Source organism: Bufo bufo, chromosome 8 (genome assembly GCF_905171765.1).
Source record: "Bufo bufo chromosome 8, aBufBuf1.1, whole genome shotgun sequence".
NCBI classification, from domain to species: domain Eukaryota; kingdom Metazoa; phylum Chordata; class Amphibia; order Anura; family Bufonidae; genus Bufo; species Bufo bufo.
In genome coordinates, this window is record NC_053396.1 from 32,453,058 (window position 1) to 32,478,546 (window position 25,489).

General features: G+C 44.3%; 1 protein-coding gene across 1 annotated transcript; it reads right to left on the reverse strand.

Annotated features, from left to right (window-relative positions):
• WDR38 (WD repeat domain 38) lies at nt 1–25,489 on the reverse strand. The gene is made up of 9 exons (XM_040405099.1): nt 25,411–25,489; nt 17,350–17,470; nt 16,999–17,115; nt 14,339–14,436; nt 13,337–13,417; nt 7,046–7,168; nt 5,396–5,545; nt 3,139–3,186; nt 1–254 (listed from the first exon to the last, which is right to left on the reverse strand). The coding sequence occupies exons 1-9, from the start codon at nt 25,477–25,479 to the stop codon at nt 162–164; spliced, it is 900 nt and encodes a 299-aa protein (XP_040261033.1). The 5' UTR covers nt 25,480–25,489; the 3' UTR covers nt 1–161.

Consider the following 25,489-nt stretch of genomic DNA (forward strand, 5'->3'; position numbering starts at 1 on the left):
TAGTAATATTTTTGGCAAATATTTTGGCTGTGATACTAAGTCAGCACTACTGGAAGTTTTTGTTAGTGTCCGAAAAGTCTGTATTTTCCCAAAAACTGGTGGAGCATGAGTCCGTGTCCTGTGTCCGCACATAGTAGATGTCATGTGGAATTGATGACATATCACTGCTGTGATTGGTGAAGCCCCATAGCCCCGACCAGCATTAGGGTGCCTTCCGGTGAAAATATACAGACATGTGTCATCTCCAGCATGCCCTGAAATAGAGAAAGACGGGTTACTGATAATATTATAGGAAGAAGGGATACAAATGTGCTCTTAACAAGCTCTGCCTCCGATGCCACCAGATGTAAGGCAGCTATCCTATAAGTCAATGTTCTACCTTTTAAATAGGCCATGAGACATGACTTGGATAATAACTAAGCCAGCACCTCATCTGGGGTGATTGCTCCTCATCAGTGCAGAGCAGAGAGTACTGGCTTAACTGGTTGAGAGGCCTAGGTCAGGAGTTAGGGAGATACAGTACTCCAAATCCTGATAATATTATAGTACACACAAGAGGGGCCTGGATGTATTTCTGGAGTGTAATAATATTACAGGTTATAGTTATTAGATTTCTGGAGAAGGGTTGTTGATCCAAGGATTCATTCTGATTGATTGATTGGAGTTGAAAAGGAATTTTTTCCCCTAAAATGAGGAAAACTGGCTTCCACCTCACAAGTTTTTTTTTGCCTTCCTCTGAATCAAGTTGAAGGATAACAGGCTGAACTGGATGGACAGATGTCTCAGCCTTACAAACTACCGTATGTTACTATGTGACATCCTAAAAAATAAAAAGTCACTATATTGTAGCTCACCTTACATTTACCTTGATAGGGGAGTCAGGTAAAAGGAGAGTTTGGCATGCTGAATTTTAACATGCCCCTGCCAGATATTTCAGACAGCAGCTTATTCCCCTCTCGAGAACACATGCCTGCCCAGCATGAATGTGTGTGTGTTGTTGTCGGGTGTAGATGTAGATATCAGCCAGATGAGTGTTCAGCTTTATAACTCTAGCCAGTACTGTGCTGTACCTAAAAAAAAAATACACTCGCCTTCTCCCCACCACTGCGTTGCGGCACAAAGGTCTAAAATCTCACTCTTCCTGGTCTTTGGGCTATAAACTTCTCCATCATGTACACCCCTGTGCCAGTCAGTGGCCTCAGCAGTGACATGTCCCCAAATATTGGGTCTCACGATACCTGGAAACCCATCACTGCTGAGGACACTGATTGACTGCAGCGTTGCACGTTACCCCGTGTAGAAGTTTGCAGGCTATCATGGATCAGGCCCTCGAATGGAAAGGTGGGGATTAGGTGAGTGTATTTTTTTGTTTAGGTACAGTGCATAAGTGGCCAAATTTAAAATGGGTTATAATGTGGGGCAACCACAATAAGGTTTATCATATCTCCTTTTGTTCTCAGCCTATTTGCTGTGCAGCCTATTGTTCCACTTATCAGCCAATTAAAGGGGTTGTCTCACCTGGAACATATCACCACCTCTGGGACCCACAACTATCTCTAGAATGGAGCATCCAAAATTTTGGAGGGTGCACCTTGCATGCACAGCCACCCTCTATTCATTTATGTGGGAGCACAAAAAAAAAAAGCCAGCACTCCCATAGAAATGAATAGAGAGTGGCAGTCCATGCTCAGTGCACTCTTGTTCTCTTTGGGAGCTTCATTCTATAGATAGGTGCTACATGCTTGTTAAACAAATGATTATGTATACCGCCACACTTACAAACGAGGAAGACAAAAACATTTTTCTCAGAGGGCTTCTATAAGGCTGAGTTCACACGGGCGAGATTTCCGCGCGGGTGCAATGCGGTAGGTGAACGCATTGCACCCGCACTGAATCCGGACCCATTCATTTCAATCGGGCTGTTCAGTTGAGCGATGATTTTCACGCATCACTTGTGCGTTGCGTGAAAATTGCAGCATGCTCTATATTCTGCGTTTTTCACGCAACGCAGGCCCCATAGAAGTGAATGGGGTTGCGTGAAAATCGCAAGCATCCGCAAGCAAGTGCGGATGCGGTGCGATTTTCACGCACGGTTGCTAGGAGACAGTCTATTCACTGTATTATTTTCCCTTATAACATGGTTATAAGGGAAAATAATAGCATTCTGAATACAGAATGCTTATTAAAATAGCGCTGGAGGGGTTAAAAAAAATAAACAAATTAACTCACCTTCTCCTCTTGATCGCGTTCCCAGTCTCTTCTGATGAGCTGTCAGCTAAAGGACCTTTGGTAACGTCAGATCACATGCTCCAATCACATGGTCCATCACCGTGGTGATGGACCATGTGATTGGAGCATGTGATCTGACGTCACCACAGGTCCTAGCCGGTATTTTCATCTTTTGAGAAGTAAAGAAGAGACTAGGAACTACGCGGAGGAGGTGAGTTAATTTTTTTATTTTTTTTTAACCCTCAATTGATCACCTACTATGCATTCTGTATTCAGAATGCTATTATTTCCCCTTATAACCATGTTATAAGGGAAAATAATACAATCTACACTACATCTAACCCAAACCCGAACTTCTGTAAAGAAGTTCGGGTCTGGGTACCACAGTCGGTTTTTTATCACGAGTGTGCAAAAAACATTGCACCCGCGCGATAAAAACTGAACATCGGAACGCAATCGCAGTCAAAACTGACTGCAATTGCATTCCTACTCGCGCGGGTTTGCCGCAATACACCGGGACGCATCCGGACCTAATCCGGAAACGCTCGTTTGAACCCAGCCTAAATGTCCTGCTGATCCAGCACTGATTTGGTTTCCCCCTGGTCTTGCAGCGACCATGTCCCGTTCATTGCTAATGTAACTACTGTAGCCGGTCAATGGCATCTACATTCACGTGTGCATGAACTTCACATGACTGCTGAGACTACTTTTGGCTGCAATGGTCACGTGATTAATATGACATCATTGCTGCAGGAGGTACCAGAGAGATGGAAACCGAAGAAGTGGCGGTGGATTATCAGGAAATATAAAGAGTAAGTAACATTTCTTTTTTATTTTACACAGGCTCTTGCTCTCTGCCATGTTATAAAAAATCTTGGAAAACCCCATTAACACTAATTTACATCTTACCTTGACAACCTTTATACATTTTCCATTTTCACAGTCCCAGAGTCTTACCTGCAAAGAATAAAGTACAGGATTAGGACTCATGCACACGGCCGTTGGGCGGCCATTCCATGCATTGGGGACCACAATTGCGGTCCCCAATGCACGGTCAACATCCGTGCAGTGGGCCGGACCCATTCAACTTGAATGGGTCCATGGTCTGTCCGCACCGCAAAAAAATAGGACGTCATATTTATTTGCGGAGCAGAACAACGGAAAGAGACACCACGGAAGCACTCCGTAGTGCTTCCAGTGTTCCGTGACTCCGTTCCGCATCTCCGGAATTGCGGACCCATTTAAGTGATACGTGGTGCACACGCCCAATGGCCGTGTGCATGAGGTCTTAAGAAAATAATAGAAGCTTCCTTTCTCCCATTCATTTGAACTCTGTAAGGCCTCATGCACACGGCCATTACCTGGATGGGTCCCCAATCCGGGACATATGGTACGGAGCGGGGGCATGGATCAGAAGCACTAGTTTTTTGCGGTGCGAACCATTGGATGAAGATGGTGGACCCATTAAAGTGAATGGGTCCATGTCTGCAGACAGTGGGCACGCAGTCGGACTGCAGCACAGGCATAGCCAGCACAAGGCCACTTTTATTCAGTGTTCACTGATTTTCAGTGATTGTGAGCCAACACGGGGGGAGGGGGGGGGGAGAAATGAAGCGTACACAGAGATATGGTGTAATGGAAAGATTTGAACCTGTTCTGTGTTTTGGACCCACATTTGGTTTTGGCTCACAACCACTCATGGAATCCACTAATCAAACACTGACTGTGTGAAAGCAGCCTAATGGGTCCGGCGTCCGCATACGGAGGCCCTACGATCAGTGCCGTGCATTGTCGACCACAATTTGCGGGCCTGATAAACATTCTAAAACATGCTAAAATTGAAAGTAACCAGTTAATTTCCAGATACAAGGAATCTGTTTTATTATCGACCCATTTATTTGGAAGAAATTCAGTGACAACCAATATGGCTACCATTTCATTTCCCAAGGGGATTTTTTTCACCTAAATACTTTTGAATATCAGATTGGGGTTACATACAGATACTTTCCTCTACTCCTGTAACTATATACACAGTGATTAGCCATAAGTTACAACCACTGACAGGTGATGTGCATAACGTTGATTATCTAGTGAAATTGGCGCCTGTCAAGGAGTGATATATTATTGAATTTTTTGAGCTGGAAGCAGGAAAAATGGACAAGCATAAAATCTGAGAAACTCTAACAAGGGCTATTTGTGATGACTGGGTCAGAGCATCTCCAGTCTTGTGGGGTCTTACCAGTTTGCATTGGTTAGTACCTATGAAAAGTGGTCTGAGGTATGGTAGAACAGCTTGTGAACCAAAAACAAGGTCATGGATGTCCAAGGCTCAGTTTGGTCCTGTTCCAAAGAAGAGCTACTGAAGCACAAACTGCCGAGAACATAATGTCGGTTATAATAGGTGCCAGACCACATAGTCTATCGCAACTTGCTGTATAGCCTAAGGTTGGTCACAGTGCCCAGGCCAACCTCTGCTGTCCACAGAACGTGTCTAGGATGGGCATTTGAGCATCAGAACTGGAACATGGAGCAATGGAGTAAGGTGACTTGGTTTGATCAATCACACTTCTTTTACATCCATATAGGTGGCCAGGTGCATGTGCTTCACTTACTTGGGTAACAGATAGGACCAGGAGGCACTATGGAAAGAAGGCAAATCTTGTTGCAGACCAAGCACATATTGGAACAGTATTCCCTAAAGTCTGTGGCCTCTTTCAGGGGGAACATAACAAAGAATCCAAGGTGTTGATTTGGACTCCAAATTCTCCACATCTCATTCTGATTGAGCATCTGTGGGATATGTTCTAAGAACAAGTCTGATCCATGAGGTCCCACTTCACTTGTGTTCTCCATGGAGAGAAGGGAGTATCTTCACGGTCATCTTGGTGCTAGGTACCACAGGACACCTTTACAGGCCTTGTGGAAATCATGCCTAAACGGAACCTAATGTTATGGCTGATAGGTGTAGAACTAGGCATTTTTTTTGTAGGAATCCATGAAGCCAGGGTGGCTATAGAGGGAGCAAGAATAGTGGTCATATTGGTTGTCAAGGATGTGCTGACTGTATAGAGTTTATGGAAATGAATGTACATTTACTTATTAACAATCATTTTAAATTGTAGGGATTAACAATATGTGCATGTCATCCACACATAATAACTCTTACCATGTTGTCGTGTCCTGTGGAAGCTAGAAGGATACCGTCACGGGAGAAAGACAAGGATCTTAACCAATCCATGTGTCCTTTCAGTAGAAAGATCAAGGTACCACTGCGTGGGTTCCACACTCTTATTGTCTTGTCCCATGATCCGGAAGCCTAACCAAATATTAACAAATTATTAATAAAATTGAAGCAGAGGCTCCTTAAAACAACTATGGGTTGTCTTAAAGGACCATTGCTCGCAAAGTTTTGAAAATGCTTTGCCAGTGGCTATTTAAAGGGGTTTTCAGGGACTCTTATATTGATGGACTATAAAAGATCATCAGCATCAATTCAGTGGGGATCTAGCTGCTGACACCTCCACAATTAGCTGAGTGATTGCTGGAACATTGCATCCTCTGGTTTACCAGATACAGCTTCATACTTTTGCCACTGTTAGTACCTGGTATTGCAGTTCAGAGCAGCTCAGTTCCATTTAAGTGGATGGGAATCAGCCCCAATACCAGGCACAACCACTATCAGAAGTACAGGGCTGTGTCAAGTTGACAATGAAGTGGACGTGCCATCAGTTAGACTTCCACCGATGTCGATGGCCTATCTCAGTTTGATACTGCGATATGAATCATTTGTCTGCGTGTTACCTGTTCCTAGTGGTGACTTTTATGGGATAGTGAATTGGGGATTCCTACCAGAAACACCGTAAATCAATCAGGTGGTTAAGGGTAAATAATAGATCTCTGCTACTAGGACGAGCCTACCCATTACTAACCTTGTGAATTCACTGTTCAACTATTGGCAATCTAACAATTTTATTTTTGGGTGAAATGAAACTTTTGTTAAGGTATACACATAGGAGGTATACACAATGATTACAATTATAACCCTAAAACATACGCTAAGAATTATAATAGGCCAGTTGACTCGAATATGTCACTTACTTCACTAGGGAGGGGGGTGTACAGGATAAACTTACTTAAGACACTTGACACCCTCTTCTCCCTCGCTGAGATCTTCTGTAGTATGCTAAAACCACCACGTCCACAAGGACGATGACCTGGGGTACTTCCAAACATAGGGTATTTTATTAGAAACAAGCTCAACTCATTTCTGGGAATGTATATAAAATCCCCTTGAGGAGCATAAAATGAGGAGACATAGGCTCTCGGACACAGTGCGGTTTCTCATCGCTGCTGAAGACAGGCTCAATAGAAAGTCTATCTTCAGCAGTGAGGAGAGACAGCGCTGTGTCTGAGCTGTTCTAACTCCTCGTTTTAACGATTGGTGGGGGTATCAGCACTCGGAGTCCTACTGATCAAAAACATTGATATGTCGCTATGGCATAGGTTTTGAAAAGTGCAGGTACCTCTTAAACTAAAAATGAAAACATGGACAACTGAGGCTAAAACCAAAACTAAAACATGGACAACTGAGGCTAAAACCAAAACTAAAACATGGACAACTGAGGCTAAAACCAAAACTAAAACATGGACAACTGAGCCTAAAACCAAAACTAAAACCAAAACATGGACAACTGAGGCTAAAACCAAAACTAAAACATGGACAACTGAGGCTAAAACCAAAACTAAAACCAAAACATGGATAACTGAGGCTTAGAGTTTGGAAACAATCGACATGTAGGAAGCCATATTCTCTTACCAGCATCCCAGAAACAGAAAAGCTCACACAGCGGACATTTCCCATATGTCCTTTCAGAACTTTCTCTGATGCATCGTCACTCAGGCTCCACACTCTGACAGTATAATCCCAGGACCCAGTGGCCTGCAAATAACAATAAAGAGAAGTTGCACCACCCTTGTCCATGGGCTGTGTCTGGTGTTGTTGCAGTGTAGCTCTATCCACTTTATTTCTATATAATAATGTAATGTTGGAAAAGCTAAACACTGTATTGCACAGCCTGATTCTGCAGGCGATTGTCGAAAAGGAATTAATTCCAAAAGATAGGCGCTCAACATCTGGGATCACTCTGAATCAATATTTAATTCATAAAAACACATTAAAAAAATCTATTAATAAACACTATCCAATGCATTGCAATAGCCCTTGATTATAAAAAACCCATTCTTGTGATATATTACACCTAAAAGAGGATCAATATTAATCAATCTCGTTATGACCTCAATTAGCTGGAATATCCAATCATAAAACACATTCAATATAATCCACCGCAAGTAAACTATTATCAAAATAGAGGATTTCACTGTATGTATTCTCCCGACTGATTATCTCACTGTGTAGCGGTTCTGCTCCAATGTGAGATAATTATTGATAGTATGTATCACAGTATATATCTTAAAGACCTAATATATAGTCCTTCTTGGTGATGGTATATATCAATTCTATTCTCTTAATCCAAATAAATGTGGTCCTAGCAGCGATACCAGTTCATGCCTTTTGTTACTTATATGTATGTATACAGATTTCTTGATGTTTTTCCAAATATTTGGCAGTTGTAGGTAGGTAGTTCTAAGTGCCAATTTATATTTGGCTGTTATAGAAGTGCACTTTCATATTGGTAATTCACATGCATATGTGGTGTATCGATTACTCACTCTTCAGGAGCGGAAGTCGAGAGTCGGCTGTGGCGAACCACATGAAGCACTGACTCAAATAGATCTTACCGCCGTCTCCCCCGTGTAAGTAGTTATGTGCTTCGGAGGATCTGGTCGGCGTCCCACGTGTTCAGTGGGAACACGTCACCTAGCCGGTCTATTTCTTGTTCTGTACGAAAGGTCTGTTCAGCGTCCCATGTGTCAAGGGGGTAAGCCTGGATCTGACGGCTGTTTGTACCGACCACACTCCTTTCTTGTATGCGCCAAATACCAACTATTCAATCCTGAATCGCTCCATTGAATATTGTTTTAAAGGTTCACACTAGCACATAGAGGTGCTCCAAACCATACGCGTTTCGGAGCCTTGGAGTTGCTCCTTCCTCAGTGGTTAGATTGTCGGAAAGGAAGCGTTACTTCCCGGAAATCGCTTGCTCATTAGTGGAGGAGACCGCCACTATTACATGCAGCCAGGGGCGGATTGGCCATAGACCCTACAGGGAAATTTCCTGGCTGGCCGTTGCCCAGGGGGCCACTCAAGCCCTCTTGATGGCCGCAGGCCAGGTACATAATGATCAGCCTAAGTTGCCCTCCTGAACCCAACTGCATTACTGTCCACATTACGGTGATGCAGTTGAATACTGTGGCGAGGGTGGCAGTATTTTGTGCTGTCCTGTGCTATTTGGTTCTGCTGGGGCAGTATTCTGCACTGCTCTACAGTATTGCAGGCCCGGCCTACTTGTTTTGGTCCATCTTCTGTCAGTTTGAACCCGCCGACAACACGGGGCCACTTTTAGGTTTTTTTTCCAGGGCTACTTTAAGTTCCCAATCCGCCCCTGCATGCAGCAATCTCCTCCACAGCATGGGGAGCAGCGATCGCTAGCCATTGCTCGTCCCTATGCTGTCTAGTTATTTGCCGGCAGCAGATCGTGATTAGACAGCACGATCTGCTGCCGGCAAATCGTGATCTTTCAGAATGCTGGAAGATCACGATTGAACCATGAACGAGCGTTTGCTGGTTCATCGGTAATTGGCAGTAGAATTACACTGCCAGATACTACGAATGCTCGTTTGCGATCAGCTGGCAGAAAATCTAGTGTTAAAGGGGTTGTCTCACTTCAGCAAGTGGCATTTATTATGTAGAGAAAGTTCATACAAGCCACTTACTAATGTATTGTTATAATCCATATTGCGTGCTTTGCTGGCTGGATTCATTTTTCCATCTCATTTTACATTGCTCGTTTTCATGGTTATGACCACCCTGCATTTCAGCTTCGGTGACTATAGGAAAAAGTGCTGGTCTCTCTTGTGGCCAAGACCGTAGGAGCGCACTTGAGCTGGTGCTTTTTCTTATAGTGTACAAGCACGGCCACCTCTGCTGGATTGCACGGTGGTCATAACCATGTAAACGAGCCGTGTATAATGTGATGGAAAAATGAATCCAGCCAGCAATGGAGGCAACATGGAGAATCACAATACATTAGTAAGTGCCTTGTATTAACTTTCTCTACATGATAAATGCCACTTGCTGAAGGGACACATCCCCTTTAAGTCTCTCCCAATATTATAGGACATCGGCTAAGGGCTCATGCACACGACCGTATGTATTCTGCCCAAAAAAAAAAAACGGAACGGACACGGAAAGAAAATACGTTTGTGTGCATGAGCCCTAAAGCTGTGAGGGAAGTGGCGAAGCTTGTTAATGGTTTCCAAAAGCAAACAGCGGAATTCTGAATGCAGCTCTGGACAACGATACAGGAAGTAACTTTGTATCAACTCATATGATTCCCACGGAAGAAGCGCAATCAAAACGCGTGTTAGGGTCTGGGATCACACAGTGATCTATATTCACATGTGTATTTATTACTCTGTATTTGGGGGGTTCTAGTGTGGATTATGGGGTTTTGAGCAGAAATACACTCACCTAAAGAATTATTAGGAACACCATACTAATACGGTGTTGGACCCCCTTTTGACTTCAGAACTGCCTTAATTCTACGTGGCATTGATTCCACAAGGTGCTGATAGCATTCTTTAGAAATGTTGGCCCATATTGATAGGATAGCATCTTGCAGTTGATGGAGATTTGAGGGATGCACATCCAGGGCACGAAGCTCCCGTTCCACCACATCCCAAAGATGCTCTATTGGGTTGAGATCTGGTGACTGTGAGGCCATTTTAGTACAGTGAACTCATTGTCATGTTCAAGAAACCAATTTGAAATGATTCGAGCTTTGTGACATGGTGCATTATCCTGCTGGAAGTAGCCATCAGAGGATGGATACATGTTCTCATTCTGTTTACGCCAAATTCGGACTCTACCATTTGAATGTCTCAACAGAAATCGAGACTCATCAGACCAGGCAACATTTTTAGTCTTCAACAGTCTAATTTTGGTGAACTCGTGCAAATTGTAGCCTCTTTTTCCTATTTGTAGTGGAGATGAGTGGTACCCGGTGGAGTCTTCTGCTGTTGTAGCCCATCCGCCTCAAGGTTGTGCGTGTTGTGGCTTCACAAATGCTTTGCTGCATACCTCGGTTGTAACGAGTGGTTATTTCAGTCAACGTTGCTCTATCATCTTGAATCAGTCGGCCCATTCTCCTCTGACCTCTAGCATCCACAAGGCATTTTTGCCCACAGGACTGCCGCATACTGGATGTTTTTCCCTTTTCACACCATTCTTTGTAAACCCTAGAAATGGTTGTGCGTGAAAATCCCAGTAACTGAGCAGATTGTGAAATACTCAGATCGACCCATCTGGCACCAACAACCATGCCACGCTCAAAATTGCTTAAATCACCTTTCTTTCCCATTCTGACATTCAGTTTGGAGTTCAGGAGATTGTCTTGACCAGGACCACCCCCCTAAATGCATTGAAGCAACTGCCATGTGATTGGTTGACTAGATAATTGCATTAATGAGAAATAGAACAGGTGTTCCTAATAATTCCTTAGGTGAGTGTAGGTCCTTTCTTGTCTCCTATGATTGAGTATTGATATCACTTATCATAAGTGCTGTGCACCTTATACCAGATGTAATGTGTGTCCCACTGACACTTCTGTGCATTTAATGATTTTAACCCCTTAATGACCAGCCTGTTTTGGGCCTTACTGACCAAGCATTTTTCTTCCTTTTTTCATTGTCGCGTTCCAAGAGTTATAACTTTTTTATTTTTCCGTCTATGAGGCTTGTTTTTTGTGGGACAAGTTGTAGTTTTTAATGGTGCCATTTTGGGACACATGACTTTCTGATTAACTTTTAATAACTATTTCTGGGAGGGAGATGGGAAGAACAGCAATACTGCTACTGAGTTTTTATGTTATAAGTTTTAAGGCGTTCATTTTCCAATATCAAAAATATAATAGCTTTATTCTCTGGGTCAGTACGATTACAGCGATACCAAATATATGTAGTTTTCTTTTCTGTTTTATTACTTTTGTTCAATAAAACCCCTTTTTTAAAAGAAAAAAAATATTTTTGCATTGTCGCTTCCCAAGACCCATAACTTTTTTATTTTTCTTTCTATGTGAGGGCTTGATTTTTGCGGTACGACTTGTAGTTTTCATTTATATAATTTTGAAGTAAATGACGCTTTTTGATCGCTTGTTATTACATTTTTTCAGTGGCAACGAAGTGTAAATTAGCAATTCTGCCATTTAAAAAAAAAATTATAATAATTTTTACGCCATTCACCATAGGGGATAATTTACATGTTATTTAAAGGATAACTGTCACATTTAGACCCTAATTTCAATTTTCATATATGTAGTTACTAATAACATGATATTCCAGAATCAGTTACTATTAGACTGACTTACCCCATATTTAATAAGATTCAGCCCTTAGCCACCAGTCTGCATAAAACTGCAATTTCACTATTCAGTTAAGATGGCCGCCACTGCCCTCACCCTGAGGTTAATCCCGCCTGCCCTCACTACCCACAATGCATTGAGCTCCTCACATGCACTAGCCAGTAACAATAGCCCCCCAAAAGTGTCAGTAACCAGAGCCCTCCCCAGGGGCGTAGCTATAGGGGGTGCACAGGTAGCAGTCGCTACTGGGCCCAGGAGCCTGAGGGGGCCCAAAGATCCTTGTGGTGTATAAGAATACACCAGTATTATAGAAAGTCTATGCTGGTCAAGTTACACCTCTGGCTCAAGGGAAGGGGGTTAAATCAAGAATTTGGCACAGGGGCAGGGGTGCCGTTTCAATTTTAGCCTCGGGCAGCATGAGGGCTATGTGCTTCCTGCCCTTGGCCACAAAACACTGAGGGAAGGGGGGCCCCCAAGCTGAACTCTTGCACCAGGGCCCATGAGCCATTAGCTACGCACCTGGCCTTACCCCTAAAGGGTTAATCTCCTGCATCACAAAGGGGTCCTCTTACCACATGTTGCTTTCATTTATACACTGAGCAGATGGCAGATCTCCCTTCCCTGTTGTGCGCTGGTTCAACTCTGCATTCTCCAGCTCTGCTGAGTGAGGGAGCATCTGCCAAGCGCAGGGACAGGGAGGGCATTGCATTTTAATGGGAGTGCTTAACTAACATTGACCAGAAGGCTGTGCCAGAGAGGCACAGCCTGCTGGAAACTACTGAAGGCTGGTTTGGGGCCTACATCAGACCCCAGCCAGCCTTCACACTCATTGGCACCCCGCAATCACATTTGCGGGGTGCCGATGGGAGACAAAGGGAGTTCGCACCCTCTGTCAGCGCTTTACATGCGGCGGGCGCCATTGCCTGCAGCTTGTAAAGCGTTAAACAGCCCTGATCAGCCCTAAACCTGATCCTACCAGTCCGGGCTTTCAGAGCCGGGTCTCCGCTCCCCGCTGCACAGAGGACCTGTGCAGCGCTTAAACTGGGCCACTGTAAAAAAGCGGTGGCCCAGCCTAAGGCCACTTAGTGACCGTCGTAAAAAGGCGTATGGGTGGTCACTAAGGGATTAAAGGGGTTGTCCCATCTGGACAAATTGATAGAATATATCATAAATGTCCAATAGGTGTGGGTCCCAGAGTCGCTCCTATCTTAATTATGGGGCGCGGCTTACTCTTCATTTACATTGGCGCCCTATCACTGAGATAGAGGTGGAACCCGCAACCTATCAGACTTTTATGACATATCCGGTCGATATGCCATAAATGTCCAGAGGGCAGTACCCCTTTAAATTAGTACCACCTGACACCATGCAAGGTCTATGCCAAGTACATTAGCCCTATACCAGATGTAACAGCTGACATATATGTGCTCCCTTGCATCATTTCACCATGTACGTATTTTGCTGAGGTTTTGCAATGATAATGCCATTTATTTAGCGGCATGGTGTTAGATATGTTTTCTCTTTTTTAATCCCCCCTTAAATCATATTCTGTACAGTACCATACTTACACAGCATGAACCATCTATTGAGAAAGCACTGCACTGAATGGCATCTCGATGTCCAGTGAAAGTCTTCAATCTCTGACCAGTCTGTTAAATAGATAATATACATGGTAAATGGAGAATAATCTTTAGTAATACACAAGTCGTGGTATAGTCCACTGTTTCAGGTGAGACATCTGGGCTCAGCGGTTTGAAGAGGGTGCGGTGCTTCGGTGAGCACAGCGTCATCCATTGGATAGCAGCTCTTCCCGGTATTGCAGCTCATCCCTATTTACTTTGTAAGCTCCAATCTGGGCTGTTTAAACCCTTAGATGCCACCATCAGTAGCAATCGCGGCATCTAAGGGTTTAAGAGGAAGGGGGCTCCCTCTGTCAGGCATCGCAAGGGCAATCGCGGGGTGCTGATGTCTTTGCTGGCAGCTGAGGGCCTAATGAAGGGCCTCAGTTCTACCTGTGGTGCCTGTGGCACAGCCTGATAGTGCCCGTCAGTATGCTACCGACAGTATAATACACTGTACTGCATATGCAGTCAAGTGTATTATATAAGCGATCAGAAGTCCCTTTGTTGGACTAATAAATTAAAAAAAAAAGTTAAATAAACTTTTATTTTAAAAAAAGTTACGGCTTTTTCAATGCTTTTCAGTGGAAAAAATTCCAGAAAAAAAATCCCTTCCACATATTTGACCTGCACTATACAATTAGAAAAAGCTGCTTGTTGTAGCACCATCATAAATACACCCTACAATAAAACCATATTGTTTTATAATGACATTTATCTTCTTAATAGTGGTCAGTGATCTTATATAATGCTTATGCAATGATTTTGTTTAGGAGCAATGATAACATTTTTCTTGAGCAGTGCCCATATGAATTTGTTCTTGCCCCGATGGCAGCCTACTGTACTGGTTTTATTTGGTATCTTCACCAAAATCCTGTGCTGCTTTTTGAAATCACGTAAAAAAAAATAGGAATATTTTCTGAGAGGCGATTATAAATTTAGGCATCATACCTGCACTTCCCAAAAGATGATAAGACGATCCCATCCCGCGGACAGTAGACATCTGCCGTCTGGGCTGAAACTAACAGTTTCTACACTTTTTGAATGATCTAATAGGAAACGAGTTGAAGAGAAAATGGTAGTAATCATAAATGGGAGAAAAGGCATTCGGCATTCCAATCAATTACCATAAAAACACAATAAAAACGTACCACACAAAAAGATGGAAATTTGGAACAGTGGCGACACCTGGTGGACAAAAGACAGCGTCCACGTCGAGGTGAAAAAAGGTAATATGAATAGGCTGCTTTCCCATCTGTGTTGTGCTGTCCGGTTTTGAGATCCGGCACAGGGTCTCAAAAGCACAGCACAATGCTTCAGTTTTGTCCCCATTTGTGTCAATGGGGACAAAACTGAACATACTAGAAAGCAGTGCACCAGAATGCATTCCGTTCTGGTTTATTGCATTCCCACGCTAGACAGAAAACCGCTGCAAGCACGTTTTTGTGTGCGGCATGGGAGAATGAACATGTCAGATCCGCCACCAAAAACCAATTAAGTCAACGGTGAGGGATCCGTTTTTTTTGGACACCAGATTTGAAGTGGCATCATGATGACTTAGGAGGTTAGGCTAAGCTACCAGGTGGAGAGAAGAAGAGGAGGGGCAGGGCTCTGTTCTGATGGGTGCCACTGGGCTCCTTTAGGGATATCTACAGCCCCTTGGACTCTTTTATTCCTCATTAGCATACTTATACAAAAACACAATAGCAAAGGGTTAAAAATGGGCGCTAGCGGTGACAAGACTCCCTTTAAAGGCATATAAAAATTAAGAGAAATTCTGAACTGTGGGACTCCCTACCCATGCCTTACATCACACCGGGGTCGGGACCAGGGGTAGGCGCCCACCTAGGGCACCACCTTGCTACCCAGAAGTGGGAGCGTAATGATGGACGCACCTCCGGCCATTCAGTCTCTGTGGCCTGCAGTGCAGATGGCGGCGGGGTAACAGGAGTGAGGTGTTTTTTTTTGTTACTGTAATCAATAGCCGCTGTGGGCACCAAGGAAGGCACTATAGTGGGGGGAAGCATCATATATACTGGCACTAGAGTGGGGTGGGGTGGGGGTGGGGAACATCATATATACTGGCACTACGGTGAGCATCATATATACTGGCACTAGAGTGGGGTGGGGGTGGGGAACATCATATATACTGGCACTAAGGTGAGCATCATATATACTGGCACTAGAGTGGGGTGGGGTGGGGGTGGGGAACATCATATATACTGGCACTAAGGTGAGCATCATATATACTGGCACTTGGGTGAGGGGGAGCATCATATATACTGGCACTTGGGTGAGGGGGGCATCATATATACTGGCACTGGGGTGAGGTGGGAGCATCATATATACTGGCACTGGGGTGGTGGGAGCATCATATATAATGCCCCTAGGGTGGGGGAGGATTATACACTGGCACTAGGGTGGGGAAACCATCATATATACTGGCACTAGGGTGGGGGTGAGCATCATATATACTGCCACTAGGGTGGGGGGAGCATCATATATACTGCCCCTAGGGTGGGGGAGGATTATACACTGGCACTAGGGTGGGGAGACCATCATATATACTGGCACTAGGGAGGGGGAGGATTATATACTGGCACTAGGGTGGGCAGAGCATTATATACTGGCACTGGGGGGAGCATTATATAATTATATACTGGCTGTATGGGGGGGCATTATATACTGGCACTGGGGGGAGCATTATATAATTATATACTGGCTGTACAGGGGGATGCATTATATATATATATATATATATATATATATATAGGAACAACAAGGGGGTGGAGGAGCATTATATACTGGTACTATGGGGGGACATTATATATTGGCACTATGGGGGAATATACTGTATATACTGACACTATGGGGGGGCAGAGCAGCATTATATACTAGCTCTACTGGGGGCATATATATGATGGCAATACAGAGAAGGGGCAGAGAAGTATTGTACAATGGAACTATGGGGGAGCTATATAATACAGGGGGCACCATAGGATGGGCATTATAAATATTGGGGACACTGGTGGCATTATTACTACCAGGGATATTGTGGGGGTATTAATATTACTGGGCACAATATAGAGGACATTGCTACAAAATTATTATCACTATTGGGGGCACTAGTGTTAATGAGGGCAGTCTGGGAGCACTATTATTAAGGGGAGGGGGCTATCTGTTATATCTGGCAGTATAGTGTTTGTGGGCACGGGGGAGCACAGTGGGCACAGTATTGGGGGTAGCAGCTGGATAGGTCTCTATAAATATGGGGGCTGATTTGCAAAATCTGTAACAGTCCCCCATGTGCCATATAGTAATACTGGTGTCTTCTTATATAGCAGAGGGGGCTGCTCACCCCTGACCAAAGACGTCTGCGTGTGATGGTCTGGACCAAATGTGGAATAAAAAGGAAAGTGAAGAACAGAAATCCGTGAAGACGTCACTGGCTCTTTTATATATTAATCTTTTTTATTGGGAACTAATGCACTTTTAATTGATTGGGGTGGGGGGTTGGGATTGTTTTGAGGTGTGCAATTTGCCTGCTCCGCCTAGAGCGCCGACATACCTGGTCCCCACCCTGCATCCCACTGAAGTTTCTTATATCGTACCAGTTAGCATGTGAAGACAGTCGGCAGTATCCACCCTCCATATCCGCGCAGTGCAGTCATGGGATGAGCTGGCAAACAGGGAGCCATCAGGGGAAAAGCAGCATGACTTTACTGGTCCTACAGAAGAGGGTGAGGGAGATTAGTGGGTGGAGATATGAAATGAAGCAATAACCTTATGGCGGTACACGGAGACCCCCGTCCCTTTAAGTAGAGATGATTGAACAAGGCGGCAGCCTTATCTTGTCTGTATGAGCTAATGTAAGCATTTCACGTAAACTATCATTTACATCCTACAGATGAAAACACAAAAGTCCCTTTTATAGATGAGTTTTCTAGCTCAGGGGCACTTACCTGTATGCCCTGTCACTTTATGCCTCAATAACCCACTCTTTGCTTCCCACACATGGATTCGACTGTCATCAGAACATGTGAGGACAAGCTGATAGTCTGGAGACATAGCACAGCAGTTCACCTGCAAAAAGCACATTAGGGGGTCATTTAAAGTTTTTGTGGCCATAATTTGCATTAAATGTCGCACAATGTCTGATAACTTTGGTGCGTCTTTTAGGGAAGGTTCACACATGGCAGATACGCTGCAGATTTGGCATCTCAAATTTTGAGCGAGCCAGTCCACAGCGTTGTACCGTACCAGCAAAGTGGAGGAGATCTTAAGAAATGTCATCTGAACGTTGTGTAAAAATCTGCAGCGTAATAAGGCAGCTATCCTATAAGTCATTGTTCAACCTTTTAAACAGGCCTTGAGACATGACTTGGATAATAAATAAGCCAGCCCCTCATCTGCAGACAGCTGTGTTTTTTTTCGGGTGATTGCCCCTCATCCGTGCAGATCAGAGCGTACTGGCTTAACTGGGTGAGAGGCCTAGGTCAGGATTTGGGGGGTTCTATGTTTCTTTATGGAGAGCGTGTTAATCAGTGTGAGGAGACTTATAGGCCATACACGACCCTCTGGAATTTTGGGAGGATGGTATTTATTTATTTTATGCACTTATATAGCGCTACTATATTCCGCAGCGCTTTACAGACATTAGCATCAAGGTGTCCCCAATGGGGCTCACAATCAGTTCTTAGCAAGCTCTGCCTCTAATGCCAACAGATGTAAGGTAGCTATCCTATGAGTCAATATTTGCACCCCCAAAACATTGGCCTGTCTGTAGATGGAGGTGCTGGCTTATTTATTATACAAGTAATGTCTCAAGGCCTGTTTAAAAGGTTGAACATTGACTTATAGGATAGCTGCCTTACATCTGATGGCATTAGAGCAGAGCTTGCCAAGATCTGCTTTGTATTCCAGAGGTGCATTGCCTGGCTTATAAGACTCCTCACACCAAACAGGCTTACATGGACATATCTTTAGCATCTCATTCACTTATCTGGTACTATATTACGCTGTGGACGATGTGCACCAGTTTTCATAAATCTCCCCAATTTTTTGAGGACCCAGCAACACGATACCCTGTGATTACATTATTGTCGGGGGACCTTTATAATAAGCAGACAACCCTTTAATCCCTTGGTGACCACCAGTACGCCTTTTTATGGCGGTCACTAAGTGGCCTTAGGGTAAGCCGCTGCTTTTTTGTGGCGAGCTAGTCTAAGCGCTACATGGGTCTCATGTGCAGCAGAGAGCAGGAGCTCTGCTCTTGCATGACAGCCGGGCTCCTGCTCTAATAGCCTGGATTGGCAGAAGCAACGATCCTGGCTGTTTAAACCCTTAGATGCCACGGTCAATAGCAACTGCGGCATCTAAGCAGTTTCAGAGGGAGGGAGCTCCCTCTGTCATCCGTCGGTACAGCTGTGATTGCTGTAATGACTTGCAATATACAATTATCACTTACAGAGCGTAGCTATAGGGGCTACTTTGGGGCCCCAATTCAGAAGAGGCCCAGGAGGAGGACTAAAATTTGCTTTGGGGCCTAGTCATTTCTAGTTACGCCAATGATCACTTAATTTATCCTTCATGGTGAACGCCATAAAAAAGAACCCAAAAAACAATGTCAGCCTTTTTTTAAAACTTTTTTCTGTCCCTTTTGAACAACATCTTGAGTTGAAGTTACAGGGCCCTATAGAAGAACCTTTCCTTATTTAATCTGTATCATGGCAGCTCTGGCAACTGCAAGATAGTTGTTGCAGGAATGTGTTCAGAAGGAAATTAGAAAATGATTTCACTTGCATAATCTTGACAATTTTCAAAATTGAGTTATGCCCCATAGGGGCCATCATTTCCCTTTCCCCTCATAGCTGTAAACGGGAAATACCGAGCTCAGTTTTGCCAAATCCAAACATTAAAATTCCAGGGAAAATTTTTCCTTGTTTTCTTTGTACATGGATGCTGATTGCAAATACCTTTTAGCAGGTTTTAGGTTTGCTTACATGAATTTACGCCACAGTAATCAAGCATGCAATTTTTAAAATGGACGATGACTTCAGGAACATCATTATGGCTAATGATGGCAAAACGACCCTCAGGCTGAACTCTCCAATAATCTAATCTGGAGTTGATGACATGACTTGGCCGCACTCAAAGGAAACTTTCTAAATAATTTTGTAGCTTGCGAGGCAGTCCTCATGCTCGGTCTAATGAGCAGGTGAAGATACTTCCAGTTAATGCACAAATCCATCTGTGCTAACACTCATTACCAAAAATTAGCAGAAACATGATGGACTTGAATAGCCGACCCAGAGTAAGGGAGAAGTGGCCGTGTATGTGTGTGGCCTTCTTCTACAGGAAGTGGAGTCAACCAACCCAACAACTCCCTTTGACTTCAATAGAGATACACCTTTCTGTCTCATTTTGGCTGGACAGGATTGGCAGTCATCAGGGACCCCCATATTTCCAAAAGGTGGGAATCCCTGAAGGGTCAGAGTATATAAACTGGCAGGAGCATAAAAAAAAATTCAGGGATCCATAGGAATTTTTTTGAAAGACCACGTGAAAGTAGACCTTCATTTATAGTCTGGACAATGGTATGGGTATGCTGGGAGTTGTTTCACAAACTGGGAGTTGTTACATTACTGGCCTGAGCAGGGTAGGTGAACAGTGAAGGCCACCTAGGTTCTTATGGAGTTGAAGGCCTGGCGACGTCCCATAGTCAACATTTAGCTTTATAGAACTTTTGTGAGTGAACAAACTAAAGTCAAACTCTAAGCCAAAATTAAAAACTAAGTTTTGGACAGAGTGTGGCCAATCCCACCAAACCTAGTGGAGACATACCTGATTTAAACTTTTAGGGATGGTACGTGGCAGAAGCATTCTGGCAGACATTTTTCTGGGCAGTGACATATCCCTTTTGTTAGCCAATACACCATTGTGCTATGCCCCGATTACTGTTGTGCTGCACCCCCATTATTGTGGCACCTTGTCCCAATGATTGTAGTACCATGCCCCTTGTCAAACGCACCACACCCCCTCATTGTACATTTGGCTTCCGGGATGAGTCTAATAATGTAACATCCCAGCACCACATACCATTGAAATTCATGGAGGGCTGCTTTCTCCTGGAAATGAGGAGGTTTCTCCCTTTATGAGGAACCTGAGAGGTTTTCCTGCTATTCCAGGAGTCTGGGAGGTCTCTCCTTAATCCATTGGCCTCGAGGACATTCCAGGAGAGTTGACAAGTGGAATGGTAGCATCCGGTTGCCAATTTATTAATTAATTTCCAGCAAGAATAACTGAGGAACAACACAAGGCAGAGATTTAAGGTAAGGTGCCCTGATTTTACCAACTTAAATGGTGGTAAGTATGCGGATGTCTTCCGTTTTTCACGCAAACCTCATTCACTCCTATGGAGCCAGGGCTGCATGAAATGATGCAGAGATGATGCACGAAAAAATAACGCACAATCAATAGGTCAAGATCCAGTCTGGATGGTGTCTGTTCAAAAGCAACTGCTTTTTTGTGAGACAAACCTTGGGGGGGCATTTCCTACGCTAGTTCTAATAAATAAAAAAAATGATGCACCAAAATTATTGACTCCTTAAAACAAAATGCTATACATTTGCATTAAGGGTGTGCATAAGGGTATATCATGAGCTGAGCCTGGTCCATAGGTGGCGGGTGGTGGCTGTATAATACAGCTGTCAGTAGCGACCGTTTCCTCTGAGTGGTTAGATAGAGGAGTTGGGCTCCCTGTGTACTCCGCGGCAAAAACTTAGGTCTTCAATCAGTTGCTGAGACAGCCTTGGACCTTGTGAAGGCTCCCAAGCCTGTCAAAGCTTCCTGCTAAGCCATGCCTGAGGCACAGTGTAACAGGCACCTGTAAAAATCCCATAAACTGCAATACTGTTCTGTTGTGGACTAAAAATTGCAGTAACAAAAAATGTATTTTTTTTAAAAATAAAAACCACAAATATATTCAAAATTCAAATCACCCTGTTTCTCAGTTTAGATATAATAATGAATAAACAATAACAAAATAAACGTAATAGGTATTGCTGCGTCTGAAAATGACAGAACTATTAATAGATAAAAACAGGGGCGTAGCTATAGGGGGTGCAGAGGTAGCACCCCCTATGACATTTGTGACATTTTAACTAGGGGGGGGGGGGAGAGGTGAGGCCACACTGGCCACCAATGATGGGGGATTCGGAACGTGATTTTAAGTAGGGGAGGGAGAGAGGTGAGGCCGCACTGGCCACCAATGATGGGGGATTCGGAACGTGATTTTAACAAGGGGGGGGGAGAGGTGAGGCCGTACTGGCCACCAATGATGGGGGATTTGGAACGTGATTTTAATTAGGGGGGGGGAGGTGAGGCCGCACTGGCACCAATGAATGTAATACAGGGGAGGGAGGGGGGTCTGAGCCCTCCTGCCTGGCAGCACCTGATCTCTTACAGGGGGCTATGATACGCACAATGATACGGGTTAATTGTGCGGATCACAGCCCCCTGTAAGGCTCCATTCACACGTCCGTGGTGTGTTGCGGACCCGCAAATTGCGGATCCGCAATACACCCGCCCGGCACCCCTATAGAAATGCCTATTCTTGTCCGCAAGCTGCGGACAAGAATAGGACTTGTTCTATCTTTTGCGGAGCCGCATCCATTCCGTCCCCATAGAAAATGAATGGGTCTGCACCCGTTCCGCAAAATTGCGGAACGGATGCGGACCCATTTGCGGACGTGTGAATGGAGCCTAAGAGATCGGGTGCTGCCAGGCAGCAGGGGGCAATCATGTACACAGTTCGTAGGATATTCTAACTTGAAGCGTCCCCATCACTATGGGAACGCCTCTGTGTTAGAATATACTGTCGGATCTGAGTTTCACGATCTAACTCAAATCCGATGGTATATTCTAACAGAGGCGTTCCGTTCCCATGGTGATGGGGACGCTTCAAGTTAAAATATACCATCGGATTGGAGAAAACTCTGATCCTATGGTATATTAACTCCTGACTTTACATTGAAAGTCAATGGGGGGCGGATCCGTTTGCAATTGCACCATATTGTGTCAACGTCAAACGGATCCGTCCACATTGACTTGCATTGTAAGTCAGGACGAATCCGTTTGGCTCCGCACGGCCAGGCGGACACCAAAACGACTTTTTTTTCATGTCCGTGGATCCTCCAAAAATCAAGGAAGACCCACGGATGAAAAACAGTCATGGATCACGAACCTACGGACTCCGTTTTTGCGGACCTTAAAAAAAACGGTCGTGTGCATGAGGCCTAAGGCTAGTTGCAGACTAGTGTTAGAGATCCGGCAGGCTGTTCCAGGCATCTGCGCACTCTGGCATTGCCGGAGGTTTGTAAGTCTCCGTCCTATTTACTATAAAGCCGCACGCAGCAGTTTTCTTCTGCCACGATTCTCATCATTTTTGCTGGCCAGATCTCCGCCAGTCCCTATTATAGTGAATGGGGCTGGACGGAGCCTTACAAACCTCCGGCAATACCGTAGTCCGCTAGTTAGGTCTTCATGTCATTTTTCCGAACAGTGAACATTGTAAAACATTGTAAAATCCAAAAACTACAGTGGAATGATGTTTGCTTTTCCAAATTCACCCCATAAAGAATTTTCTTCCCATTTGCCAGTGCAAAATATGGTAAATTAAACATTTCTATTAAAAAAGTACAAAAAAATCAAGCCCTCGTATGGCTAGAAATGTAAACATGTGGCTCGAGTAAGAAAAAAAACGAACGAACTCCTGCACACGAACGTGGCCATGCTGCGGCCCGCAAATTTCAGGCCGAAATGCACGAACACTGACCATGGGGCAGCCGCGGCGGATCGCAGACCCATTCACTTTAATGGGTCCGCAATCCGAGCGTTCCGCAAAAGACAGGACATGTTCTATCTTTTTGCGAAACGTAAGTACAGGACGAAACCGCACAGAAGCACTGCGTAGGGCTTCCGTAGGGTTCCGTTCCGTACCATTCCGCATCTCCGGATTTGCGGACCCAATGAAGTGAATTACGGTCCACAATACGGCAACGGGCAGCACACGTTCGTGTGCAGGAGGCCTAAGGCCTTGTTCAAATTTCTGTGTCAGTATTGTGAATGTGAAAAAAAGTGTCCCTATTTAATCCGTGAATGATCCGTGGATAGTCTGTGTGTCTGTTTTTTACCCTCCACGGACGTTGCTCAGCTGAAAATTTATTTCAAGAGCATTTCCTAGCTGTCTTCCGTGAAAAACGGACGCACTACGAATGCCATCTGTGTTGTGTCCGTGATTTTCACAGACCCACAGACTTCAATGGGCACATTTGGTCTGCATCACGGACGAGGCCTAATTAAGGGGTTAAGAGGTGAAGGTTTCTTCATAATTTTGGCACATCTTTCAGGGGTCCCCACGACATAGATCTCTGATGCCCAGAAATTTTAATTCCCCAATTAGTTCCCCCCAGAATTAATAGTTCCCCCATTAGTGCCCTCCAGTAACATTAATATCCCCAATAGTGCCCCCAATAATAATGCCACCATTAGTGACCCCCAGTAATAGCAATGTCCTCATTAGTGCCCCCCAGAATGAATAATGCCTTCATTTGCCCCCAGAATGAATAATGCCCCCATTAGTGCCCCCCAAAATTAATGCCCGCTTCTCTGCTTGTGCAAAAAAATAAAAAAAAATAGAACTCACCTCATCCATTTGATGGCGCCACGGTGAACACTCGCTGCTCACTGGAAGCTCAGGACAGGACCTGCGCTCCAGCGTGACGACGTCTCACAGGTAATGAGCTTCCGGTCAGCAGCGAGCGTTCACCGTGGCACCATCAAATGAATAAGTTGAGTTCCTTTTTTTCTTTCGACACAAGTGGGGGAGGGGGCGGGATTTCAGGGCTATACTAATGAGTGCACCACAATGGAAGCGCTCATTAGTAACAGTTCATATAGGAAAATATCAGCAATTAATTTTGCCGGTAGAAAAAAAATTACCGGCACTGGTAGAGGCACTAAAATATGTGCTTGGCCGGTGAGATCCCGCCCGGGTGGCAACCCTAAGTATGGATGACACACGAAGGGCAAGAAACGGACACACGTATGTTTCATGGACATCTTCACGGAGGAAACACAATTTAACGATTCTTTCACAGATGGGAAACAGACATGGAAGTGTGAATGAGGCCTCAAGTTGCAAATTTTGGCACCAAAATTTGCAAATTTTAAAAACTTTATTCACATATAGCGGAACATATCCACAGCATTTCAAATCCGCATTCACACCCATTCTGTTGTGGTAATGAAAAGGTTAGGGATGAGCGGATCGACTTCGTATGAAACATCCAAAGTCGATTTGCATAAAACTTTGTTCTAATACTGTGCGCAGCAGGAGCTCTGTACAGTGTTAGGCCTCATGCACACGACCGTATTTTGTTTCCGTGTCCGATCCATTTTTTTTTGCGGATAGGATGCGGACCCATTCATTTCAATGGGTCCGCAAAAAACGCGGACAGCACACCGTGGGCTGTCCGCATCAGTATGTCCGTTCCGTTGCTCCGCCAAAAAAATAGTGCATGTCCTATTTTTTTCTAGTTTGCGGACGAGGATAGGCATTATTACAATGGATCCGCAAAAAAAAACGGAACGTCATCCGTTTTTTTTTGCGGATCCGCAATTTGCGGACCGCAAAACACATACGGTCGTGTGCATGTAGCCTTAGAATGTATTGGCTCGAGAGAAGTCTCGAGAGAATTTGCGCAATAACTTCATAAATTAATTTGTACTGTAAAATAACATTTCCAGAACTTGGGTTCAGTTCCAACTGGTACCACTTCGATTCGCTCATCCCTAGTGGAAATCTGCAGCAAATCAGCTGAAAATCTACGACAAAGGCTGAATGTAAACGTTGGACAAATAGCGATTCCACATTTCTTAAGTGCCACCACAAGATTAGAATGAGAATTGCTCATTTGTAGATCGCTTTGTGTGCAGTTTCTATTGGTTTCGCTGTTACTAACCTCTCCTTTATGCCTCTCAAAATATTTCACTGTGGTATTGGAGAAGTATTCTGCCGGATTCCTCCACATGGTGACTGCA

Coding starts and splice junctions, on each gene's coding strand:
- WDR38 (XM_040405099.1), bottom strand. CDS start 25,479: ATGTGGAGGAATCCGGCAGAATACTTCTCCAATACCACAGTGAAATAT. Junction 17,471..25,410: donor TTGAGAGGCATAAAGGAGAG/GTTAGTAACAGC, acceptor TGCTTTTTGCAG/GTGAACTGCTGTGCTATGTC. Junction 7,169..13,336: donor CAATAGATGGTTCATGCTGT/GTAAGTATGGTA, acceptor TGTTATTTGCAG/GCCACTGGGTCCTGGGATTA.